We start from the raw sequence: 12,371 nt of genomic DNA on the forward strand, positions 1-12,371 counted from the left end.
TTCTGATAGTAGCTGACTATCATCTCATGACTCTCATCGTGATTATCATTATCAACTAAGGCAAGACAGCACATGTGAATAGAATAACTAAAAATAAAAAATAAAGATTTTATCTACTGCAGTTCTTCTATCTTTATTATCTCCAACCAACCTCTTATAGTCTATTTTTATAAACTGAATACAATGAAAAACAAAGAGTGTGAAGCCACATCCTTTTCCCCTCTGAAAACATTTTTAAAAATTGTGCGTACCACATGTCAAAAATAATTTTAGTTCATTAATATATACTTTGTCACATTATATAGTTTTTGATTACTACTAGTTCTTTTAGTTTTATTATTATTATTGAGGAATAACCGTTCTAAGGCAGTGGTTCTCAACAAATGATCTTTATTGTCTCAATTCAGAAGTTGGCGAACTGCTAACAGATATAATGATAAAGATCATATGTGATACGGCATTAGGAATTAGAGAAGAGTTTGTTCATGCTAAAAGACAGAAGTAAATTGAATTGGACTGCATTTCAAAAGTGTCTTTTCCTGTTTCCATTTCTCAAGACTTATGCAAACCACATCTAAGGATGACATGTCACATGAACAGGTGTCATTTCATCTTAGTTAACACCTAGTTGACATATGCCATACATTTAGAGATTTAACATTTTTAAATATGATTTAAAGAATAAAATCTAATAGCACTTTTATACACTTTCTGTATTTTAGTGGCACATACGTTAAGTAATGTAACTTTCTTTGTATCTCTGTTTGTGTGTGCATGATGTTGTAATATTTTTATGGTTGTGACCTGTTAAGGAGGAAAACAGATTGCTTCACTTCTCTCTGTTTTGTTGTCGAAGGGAAGTGGAGACATTATTGAAGTCATGTTATTGCATGACCAGGAGCAGACTGATTTCTTAACAGTTTAATGTGTGAGAAAACTCTATTTTTTCTTTAACAACTTTATTTACACCTGTAAAGCAGTCAACACATAGCAATTTGCTTTTTTACATTATTTTAAAGTATATGAAGAAAAATAACATGCCCTGAAACAAGCAACTAAAAAAATCTGTTTAAAATACATTCAAATGTTTGGGGTCAATAAGATTTTTTTTTTTTTTTTTTGAAAGAAATCATTACTTTTATTCAGCATGGACATATTAAATTGATCAAAAGTGACAGTTAAGACATTTATAATGTTATTTCAAATAAATGCTATTCTTTTGACCTTCAAATATTTACAGTGCTCAGTTTTGACTGTATTTTTGATCAAATAAATGCAGCCTTGATGAGCATATAAGAGATTTCTGTAAAAAACATTTAAAAATCTTACTGACCCGTGGTATTGTATACAACACAGTTAAAAATACAGATAATATATATATATATATTAAAAAAAAGACAATCTCTGCTTTCATCTGTTATTCTGTTCTGACAGAATCTGAAACCTCTGCAGAGTGTTTTTCATAGATCTATTAGATATGGATCCACAGCGATCAAAGCAGGAGCGTGGCATGTCACCTCAAGCCAAAAAAAAAAAAAAAAATTAAAGATCATTATCATCAGGAAAAGATACACAAACGCACTCTTTCTTATTTCTTGTTTCATGAACCTGCTGTACTGTTTTAAAAAACAGAATTTAGTTTATATAGAAGTAATTTTCTTAAAGGAACAGTGCACTCAAAAATGGTAATTGTCATTTTTTACTCACCCCTATTATGTTACAAACTCTGTAGTTTTATAACAAGGATAAGTAAATAATGACTAAATTTGCATTTGTGTCTAAACTATTTCTTTAACAGAAGCAAAAGGCTTTTGTACCCTCATAAGAGAACTACAGTTGACTACAGCGTCACTGACGTGTGCCTAGTGCTCCCGGAGCTATAAACAGATCCCACTAGATATTTCGACATCACGTCTCTCCCTAACAGGCCCATTTTTGAGTGCACTGTTTCTTTAAGAAAATTACTTCTATATAAACTAAATTCTGCTTTTTAAAACAGTACAGCAGGTTCATGAAGGATAAGAAAATAATGACCAAATTTGCATTTGTGTCTAAACTATTTCTTTAACAGAAGCAAAAGGCTTTTGTATCCTCATAAGAGAACTACAGTTGACTACAGCGTCACTGACGTGTGCCTAGAGCTAACAGAGCTATAAACAGATCCCACTCGATATCTTGACATCACATCTCTCCCTAACAGGCCTTTCTTAAAGAGGGAAGTCAGGAGCTGGTTGCGGAATTTCTTCCCAATAAAGGCATACAAGATGGGGTTTATCGCACAGTGGGTGAAAGCCATCGCCTGCGTGACATACAAGGCCACATCTATCCTGTCCCTCATCTGGCACGTTTCCATCACTCCACCGGCTCGCATCAGGTTGTCTATGAACTCTGTGATGTTATTGGGCAACCAGCAGATGACAAAAGCCAGAACGACGCACAAGATGACCCGCATGGCCTTCTGCTTTTGGCTGTTGCGCGAGTGGCAGAGCTTACACACGGTGAAACCATAGCAGAACAACATCACGGCGAGCGGTATGAAGAATCCCAAAGTGTGGCGGAGAATCCGTAGGCTCACCCTCCAGTTGTCCATGTTTTCCGCTGTTACATTGTCATGACATGTCATGGCATACTCCATGCCTTCGGGTGTGAAGGCATCGCGATTCACAATAACGGGAATGGACAAAAGAAAGGCGCACAGCCACACCAACGCACACACTATGCCAACCAGATGGCGTTTCTGGTTGAGGAATTGGGTTGCTTTCACGATGGCCATGTAGCGATCAACGCTAATGCATGCCAGCAGGAAGACACAGCAGTAAAATGTGGCTTCCTGCATGCCTGATAGCAGCTTGCACATAACGGTGCCAAATATCCAGCGGCCGGCGTGAATGTAGCTGGCCCAGAACGGAAGGGTCAAAGAAAAGAGCAGGTCGGCTATGGCCAGGTGCATGAGGTAAACGTCAGTAGACGTCCTGCGGTTCTCCATGAAATACACCACGAATATCACCACAGTGTTACCCAGCAAGCTCAGACAGAAGACTATGATGTAGACTAGGACCAAAACCGTGCCGTTCAGATGCTGCGTAGTGTTCGGGCAGGGAGTTATTAATTCAGGGTACATGTAATCTGTAGTAACTTCCATGTTTAAGAAGTTTGGCTGCCAACTGCAGGGGACAAAAAGTTTATTAGGACCAGCATATTCAAAATGAGAAGTGTACAAAAGTGTACAGCTGCTTTATAGTTGAAGTGAGTTTGTTTCGTAATGTACTTGCATTAACGCAGATATTAAACTAAACTGAATTAACATTGAAATAAATTAAGCTGAATAATGGGTTGCACTTTATTTTATAGTATGTGCACTTACTTACAGTGTACTTACCCAAGAAAGTAGTATAGGTAGAAGGTAATATAAGGTAACTACATGGGTTAAGGTTAGTTTAAGGGGTAGGTTCAGGGTAAGAATTATTACATTATTACCCAGTTATTGCAATTACTATAATAAGTACATAGTAGCCTATGTACATACGGAACAGGACTGTAAAGTATAAAGTAAAATAAAGTGCTACTGAATAATGGCACTATTAGAAGCTTTCGCACCGAATAGTTCTAAGAACTCAGCTATATAAACTAGCCACTAGGATAGTGTTGTGTTCTTTTCACTAGGCGGAGAAAAGAACACAACCCTGCAGACAGTAGGTAAATGCCGTTATTGCTGTTTTCCATGTTCGTGAAGTAAATACAGTTGAAAGAAAAAGTGTGTGAACCACTTGCAGAATCTGTGAAAATGTGAATAATTTTAACAAAATAAAGGAGATAATACAAAATGCATGTTATTTTTTATTTAGTACTCTCCTGAGTAAGATATTTTACATAAAAGATGTTTACATATAATCTACAAGACAAAAAAATAGCTGTATTTATTAAAATAACCCCATTCATAAGTATGTGAACCACTGATTCTTAATACTGTGTGTGGTTACCTGGATGATCTACCACTGTTTGTTTGTTTTGTGATGGTTCTTCATGAGTCTCTTGTTTGTTTTGAACAGTTAAACTGAGCTCTGTTCTTCAGAAAAAAATCTTCAGGTCCTGCAGATTCTTCAGTTTTCCACCATCTTTTGCATATTTGAACCCTTTACAGCAGTGACTGAATGATTTTGAGATCCATCTTTTCACACTGAGGACAATTGAGGGACTCAAACACAACTAATAAAAAAAAATTTCAAACATTCACTGATGCTCCAGAAAAAAAACATGATGCATTAATAGACGGGGGTGAAAACATTTGGAATTTGAAGATCAAGGTAAATTGTATTTAATTTGTCTTCCGGGAAACATGAAAGTATCTTCTGTTGCTTCCGAAGGTTTGAACCTTTTTTAATAGTTGTGTTTGAGTCCCTCAGTTGTCCTCAGTGTGAAAAGACAGATCTCAAAATCATTCAGTCACTGCTGTAAAGGGTTCAAATATGCAAAAAATCCTTGAAAACTGAAGAATCTGCAGGACCTGGAGATTTTTTCTGAAGAGCAGAGCTCAGTTTAACTGTTCAAAACAAACAAGAGACTCATGAAGAACCATCACAAAACAAAAAAACAGTGGTAGATCATCCAGGTAACCACACACAGTATTAAGAATCAGTGGTTCACATACTTATGAATGGGGTTATTTTAATAAATACAGCTATTTTTTTGTCTTGTGGATTATATGTAAACATCTTTTATGTAAAATGTCTTACTCAGGAGAGTACTAAATAAAAAATAACATGTATTATCTCCTTTATTTTGTTAAAATTATTCACATTTTCACAGATTCTGCAAGTGGTTCACATACTTTTTCTTGCAACTGTATGTTTACACAGCTTTTTAAAAATGCCAGGTGCCGGTATTTGACATGCGTTTTACCAAACAACGTACATTGTCTGACTGGCTTCTTCACTCTGTCTCCTCTCCACCAACAAGCCGGTGTGTGGTGGGCGTTCTGGCGCAATGTGGCTGCCGTCGCATCATCCAGGTGGATGCTGCACATTGGTGGTGGTTGAGGAGATTCCCCCTTCCATATGAAAAGCACTTTGAGTACCCAGAAAAGTGCTATATATATAAAAATGTAAGGAATTAATTGTCTTTAGGGGCTTTCGCACCAGAGGAAACATTCCATAGTTCCTAGAACTATTGGCTGAAGTACTTGGATTTTGCCGTGTTCGCACCACAGGAACTAGGAACGATTTTAGTTCTAGGAACTTCTTTTGGGGGGGCTAAATTAGCTCCTACTTCAGAGTAGAGTCTAAACCAGCACTATAGGAACTATCAGTGATGTAAGTGTACATTAATTGGTCAAATGCATGTCAAACACCGGCACCTGGCATTTTAAAAAAGCCATGTAAACATACTCACTTCACGAACATGGAAAACATTGATAACGGCATTTACCTGTTGTCTGCAAGATTGTGTTCTTTTCTCCGCCTCGATGATATGCAGTACTGAAAGTTGTCATAGGAGATTTCGTTTCTTAGCCTCACTTTTTGCTCTTTCAGTCTTGTAAATTATGAGTTTACATTCCATCTCCATTATCACAAAACCCACGAAACACAACAAACACAGCTCCGATCACGGCATCCACTCCATCCACCGTTTTTTAGCGTTTGTAAATGCCGTGCTTAAAGACGCTGCTGTCGGCCGCTTCAGAGTTCCTATTCCCGGTGTGAATGCAACCAGGAACATGGCCCGAGGGAGAAATTAGTTCTCGGGGAACTAGTTGCCAGTTCCTAACACTATTCGGTGTGAAAGCCCCTTTTTAGAGCTGCAAAATTGTGAAATTTCATGATTGAAGATCTTTACAACATTAATACTGTCATTTTCGTGTTTATTAAAGCTGCTTTGAAACTATCTGTATTGTATAAAGTGTTATATAAATAAATGTAACTTGACTAATTATTCTTAACAAGAATCAGGAGTGAGTAGGTATGTTTAATCTTTTGACTGGTATATTGTATACTTAAATGCATAAATCTAAAAGTATACTTTAATAAATCAATGAAATATTTTACTTTAAGTCATACTGACTAATCAATCTTTAACCTGATTAAAAGCTGTACAAACACTAAATATATTGATCAAGATTTTATTCTCTTACCGTTTTATCTTTTGTGATTTTACTGAGATTTATCAGGCCTGCTTGTCTGGGGTTTAGGAATCATTCAGTGGAAATTATCCGATACTTGCTGGCTGATTTCTGACAGCTTTGTGAGAATGACTGGTTAGATAACAACTGATTATTACTACCACGTCCCTTTCCTTCCTGCATGAGTACTCAAAAAAAAAAAAAAAAAAAAGAAGAAGAAGAAGAAGAAGAAGAAAAAGAGAGATAGAACAATAGATATTATCAGTCTTACAGTTTCACAAGAAAGTCAACAAAAAACTTAACTGTTCATGTATTGGCAATAGTGATATACAGAAGGTTATAATGTTGACTCTGGCTTGCTTTTGTTTGATACATACACTCATACTTGTGTGCCATAAAAGTTTTCTTCAAATAGTGCCTGCAACTTTCTGATAGCCCTGCCCACAACGAAATCTTATTGGTTCAGAATCACACATAACTGTACAGTTGCTTCAGGCTTGTGAACAAACTGCACTTCAGGTTCGCTTCAGGTTTGGAATTAACAATAAAAGTTAGGCTTTGAAATGATACAAATCCCTGTGACTGTGTTGTACCAAAGACTTTAGATATACAAAGACGGTTCACTCCTATTACTATGAATGGTAGAAAGTGCAATATGGCTGAATATGTCCCACCTTCTAAATAAAAGAGCCAATCGCCAATTGGGAAAGTCATTGCGTCACTGCACCTGCTGTTAGAAGTTTGATTGCTGTCCTTTGTTGGATGCTCGTGGTCTTCGGGCCCTCAGATGACACTGCATCACTCGTCGGCATGATTGTGTCAATGACATTACTAAATGGGTCCAGGAATACTTCCAGAAACCACTGTTGGTAAACACAATCCGCCGTGCCATCTGCAGATGCCAACTAAAGCTCTATCATGCAAAAAGGAAGCCATATGTGAACATGGGCCAGAAGCGCCGTCGTGTCCTGTGGGCCAAGGCACATTTAAAATGGACTGTTTCAAAGTGTAAAAGTGTTCTTTGGTCAGGCGAGTCCAAATTTGACATTCTTGTTGGAAATCACGGACGCTGTGTCCTCCGGGCTAAAGAGGAGGGAGACCTTCCAGCGTGTTATCAGCGTTCAGTTCATAAGCCAGCATCTCTGATGGTATGGGGGTGCATAAGTGCATATAGTATGGGTAGCTTGCATGTTTTGGAAGGCACTATGACTGCTGAAAGGTATATAAAGGTTTTAGAGCAACGTATGCTCCCCTCCAGGTGACGTCTGTTTCAGGGAAGGCCTTGTGTATTTCAGCAGGACAATGCAAAACCACATACTGCAGCTATTACAACAGCATGACTTCGTTGTAGAAGAGTCCAGGTGATGAATTGGCCAGCCTGCAGTCCAGATCTTTCACCTATAGAAAACATTTGGTGCATCATTAAACGAAAAATATACACTGTAAAAAATGAATGTGATTTTAACAGTGAAATATTGTAAAAACGCTACGGAAAAAAAATGTAAATGGGTTAACAGTAAGTTCCAGTACTATATACAGGGAAAAACTGTAAAAGCTCTTACCAGACATTTTATGTAATTTTCACAGTAAAATGCTGTAAATTTTTACAATTTTTAGAAGTAAAATCAATGTATAATTTACAGTCAAAAACTGTAAACTGATATTCCCACAATTCCCTGTGTGACACTCCATATTTGAAAGTATTTTGTTTAAAAAATCATGTTTCTTAATAGTTTTTGTTATCAGTTATGTACATTAGGGTTTTATGTTACATCTTCTGTTGTTTAATGAGTGTTTATTGCATTATGTAAGTGTTGTGGGTTACCATGATGGTGTTTTGCATTTGCGTGAATGACTCTTTGCACCCTCTTTACATTAGTATATACTTCATCTCGTGGAAAAGCTACTTGTGATGAACTCTGATTCTTCATGTGGCTTTCTCTTTTACCACCTGCATTATTATGGTGGTTGTCAGTAGATGTTAAAGGTACAAAACAGATTTTAGTAGTAGTATGCATTGTTGAATTTACTTGTTTACATTCAAATTTTCTTGTTTGTAAATTACAGTTTTATACTGTAAAATTGACAGTTTGTTCTGTAAATGTGTTTACAGTTTTTCTGTATTTTTTACAAAATTATTCTGGCAACCACAGTTGCCAAAATTATTTTGTAAAAACTACGGAATATTTTTTACAGTATACGTAAAAGATGACTATATCAGGCAAGAAAGGGACCAAATTCCAACACCAAAACTCCAGAAACTCATAACCTCGATGCCCAGACGTCTTCCCACTGTTTTGAAAAGAAGAGAAGATGCTACACCATGGTAAACATGCCCCCATCCCAACTATTTTGAGACCTGTAGCAGGCATCAAATTTAAAATGAGCTCATTTTGTGCATAAAATTGTAAAATTTCTCAGTTTAAACATTTGTAATGTTATCTATGTTCTATTGTGAATAAAATATAGGCTCATGTGATTTGAAAGTCTTTTAGTTTTCATTTTATTCAAATTTAAAAAACGTCCCAACATTTCCGGAATTCGGGTTGTATTTTGAATAAGTAAATACTTTGCGACCGCTAAAAAAGTGCATTCTATATAGTATGAATGTGTATAGTATGACTAATCTGGACGTACTACATGTTGCCCTAATCACGTGACCTACCAGCATCAGTTGCGTCGCTTCACTGCCATTCACAAATCCTCTCCCTTGGCCTCATGGGATAGTAAAGTGTCCATCGTATGCACTGTAAGACTTTCACTTTCCTGTTCCAACCCCCTAATTTCCATTTGGAATTCCTAAAAGCACAAGAAGTGCTGATAGTGATCTAGGCCTGTATGCCAAGATGTGTGTTTATCGAGGGTCTGCTAATTTTCACACCTTTAGTACGGTGGGGGAAGTTGTTATTTGGTCAGTTTGAATGTCTCACATTTTGGTTTCGGTCACACTTTTTTTGTCTCTTCTTCCTGTGGGCTTTTGCTCTTCCTCTACCTGACCTCTGCTTTCCATCTCTTTCTCTTTCTCTTTCTCTACACTTCCTCTCTCTCTCTTTCTGTCTCTCAGCTAACATTTTACATACATGCTGGGTACAATTATTGGTACATCTATTTCAGGGGCGTTTCCTCCGAGGAGGCAAGGGAGGCAGTGCCTCCTCAAAAAAAAAATGGGATGAGAAAATAATCCATATTACATATAAAACAACACACATACTACAAATTATGACATTAAAAAGAGCGCAAGTCACTCGTATTTCTTAAGGAACACTACCCAACAGCGACCCACGCAGGTAAAGTTACAGCAGGAGTCATGCCTCCCTTTGCTCTCATAGAAAACCATCAGACCCCCGGCGTGCAGTGGGTTTTGTGGGGGGTAATTGAGAATGAATGGGGGAAAGTCAAGTGAGAGGAGGTCTGCATCGCGCCATGATTGGATGTAATTAGTTATGATTGGATATGATTGGTTTGTGCGATAGTTTGAATGAACAAATTATGGCGTCAATGGGAAGACTAATGAAAAGAGTAAAGTAAAGAGATCACCCAGTTAGATATCACTGCTTTATGTCACGTCAAAATCAAACTTGAAATGGACTGAAAACACGATGACTGCAGGGGTTTTTAGTGCAATCAGCTTGGTGAAATTAAAAATACAATTCGTGTCTGTGACAGACGGTATTTATGGAGCATGACTGATTATCCAAAATAGCCTAAGTTGACTATTAAAAAGAAAAACATCAATACACAAATAAAATATATTGTTTAAATTATTATTGCCTTTAGTTATTATTTTGGAATAAATGTAGAAATGCTTAAAACACTAACTTGATGAGATTGACTTGGTTTTGATAAATAGAACATTTATTACAATACATTGTTAATGTAAAATTACAAAATAGAATTGTATTTGGTTTCTTTTTTTCTTTTTTGATGTAATGTAAAGTAATGTTCATTTAACAAGGAAGATGTGTCAATGTTAAGAGTAATGCACATGAATTTACATTGATTCATAAATAAATAAAAAAATTGCCTCCTCATTTCAGAACACCACTGCATGCCACTGCTCTATTTTGCAACCATTTCAAGTGTAACCATAACCAGATATTGTCATTAAACTCTTTCAATTACAAATGATGTGCTAACTAGTTTTGATGCGGTATTAACTTTGAAGTGCAACCTTTTGCAATACAATATAGTCACACTATAGCAATGCTCTCCCACATATATTGCTATTTTTAACTGCTCTTATTTATGTTATTGGTATAAGTAGCAGTGGGTGGTAATAGACAAGAAAGGTACAGTTTTCTACCATCTTGCTTTTAACGTTTCTTTAGTCATTCGGCTATCATGCAATCTGAGCCACTGTAGGGAAACCACCCCTACACAAATTTCAGAATCTACTACTTCTCAGAAGTAGTAGGTCATCCAGGTACTTTTTGCCTACTCTTTTATGAGTAGGCCTACTGTGAATTCAAACATACTTCTTTTGTCACATACTGTTTTTTTTCCTGTTTGTTTTGCCTACTATATAGTAGGGAAACCTGATTTTGGACACAGCCATTGTGTTCTGAGACACATGGTTAAGACTGCAGATGCGCGTTGGCTGTTCCAGCCTTTTTTTTGTCATGATTTGAGCGTTTATAAACAAATCTATGAGACAGCTGCTGTCTGATTTCATTGGTGATTTCAAATATGAAATTTAATTGTAAGCTTGATGAATAGTTTTGGTGAATTTGGTGTTTCTCCATTCAAAGACATAGGATCTGTACTTGCATAACTGAATGATGACTGAAATGACATTAAAGGACTTTGGTTGTACCCTTTTAGAGGAACATCGCTCTAGTGACGTTATTATTGGGTTATTATTGCAAAATTAAAACTATGATGAAAGCTGTTGCTTAAAAAATAAAATTTAATAACCAAATTCACTTAAATTAACCAGAATAGATGCACATTTCCCTAGTCAACTAGCATTTTCACAAAGTCGAATGTTTTTCTGTGTTTGAGAAGACAGTGGTAGATATGGTTTGTAATGAAAAAAAGGTTGTTGATGCTAATAATGATTTCAAGTTCATTTTCAACCAGGGGGATTTTAAGTTAATAAAATCTTAAAAAGCCATCAGTATTTTTTATAATGAATACACATTTTACTAGTTATGTGAAGCTCTAAAAGCATTTAAAAAAAAAAAAAAAAAAAAATCCTTGTAAAATTATGAATGAATACAGGTGCTGGTCATATAATTAGAATATCATCAAAAAGTTGATTTATTTCACTAATTCCATTCAAAAAGTGAAACTTGTATATTATATTCATTCATTACACACAGACTGATATATTTCAAATGTTTATTTCTTTTAATTTTGATAATTATAACTGACAACTAAGGAAAATCCCAAATTCAGTATATCAGAAAATTAGAATATTACTTAAGACCAATACAAAGAAAGGATTTTTAGAAATCTTGGCCAACTGAAAAGTATGAACATGAAAAGTATGAGCATGTACAGCACTCAACACTTAGTTGGGGCTCCTTTTGCCTGAATTACTGCAGCAATGCGGCGTGGCATGGAGTCGATCAGTCTGTGGCACTGCTCAGGTGTTATAAGAGCCCAGGTTGCTCTGATAGTGGCCTTCAGCTCTTCTGCATTGTTGGGTCTGGCATATCACATCTTCCTCTTCACAATACCCCATAGATTTTCTATGGGGTTAAGGTCAGGCGAGTTTGCTGGCCAATTAAGAACAGGGATACCATGGTCCTTAAACCAGGTACTGGTAGCTTTGGCACTGTGTGCAGGTGCCAAGTCCTGTTTACAAAATGAAATCTGCATCTCCATAAAGTTGGTCAGCAGCAGGAAGCATGAAATGCTCTAAAACTTCCTGGTATACGGCTGCGTTGACCTTGGACCTCAGAAAACACAGTGGACCAACACCAGCAGATGACATGGCACCCCAAACCATCACTGACTGTGGAAACTTTACACTGGACCTCAAGCAACGTGGATTGTGTGCCTCTCCTCTCTTCCTCCAGACTCTGGGACCCTGATTTCCAAAGGAAATGCAAAATTTACTTTCATCAGAGAACATAACTTTGGACCACTCAGCAGCAGTCCAGTCCTTTTTGTCTTTAGCCCAGGCGAGACGCTTCTGATGCTGTCTGTTGTTCAAGAGTGGCTTGACACAAGGAATGCGTCAGCTGAAACCCATGTCTTGCATACGTCTGTGCGTAGTGGTTCTTGAAGCACTGACTCCAGCTGCAGTCCA

General features: G+C 36.8%; 1 protein-coding gene across 1 annotated transcript; it reads right to left on the bottom strand.

Annotated features, from left to right (window-relative positions):
- Positions 1–373: 373 nt before the first annotated feature.
- cxcr2 (chemokine (C-X-C motif) receptor 2) lies at positions 374–8,519 on the bottom strand. The gene is made up of 2 exons (XM_051906469.1): positions 6,128–8,519; positions 374–3,164 (listed from the first exon to the last, which is right to left on the bottom strand). The coding sequence occupies exon 2, from the start codon at positions 3,140–3,142 to the stop codon at positions 2,114–2,116; it is 1,029 nt and encodes a 342-aa protein (XP_051762429.1). The 5' UTR covers positions 3,143–3,164; positions 6,128–8,519; the 3' UTR covers positions 374–2,113.
- Between the last annotated feature and the right edge of the window lie 3,852 nt (positions 8,520–12,371).

This window comes from Ctenopharyngodon idella, chromosome 9, assembly GCF_019924925.1.
Source record: "Ctenopharyngodon idella isolate HZGC_01 chromosome 9, HZGC01, whole genome shotgun sequence".
Classification (NCBI taxonomy): Eukaryota; Metazoa; Chordata; class Actinopteri; order Cypriniformes; family Xenocyprididae; genus Ctenopharyngodon; species Ctenopharyngodon idella.

What these genes read in the sequence shown, in the direction of transcription:
- cxcr2 (XM_051906469.1), bottom strand. Translation starts at nt 3,142, where the DNA reads ATGGAAGTTACTACAGATTACATGTACCCTGAATTAATAACTCCCTGC.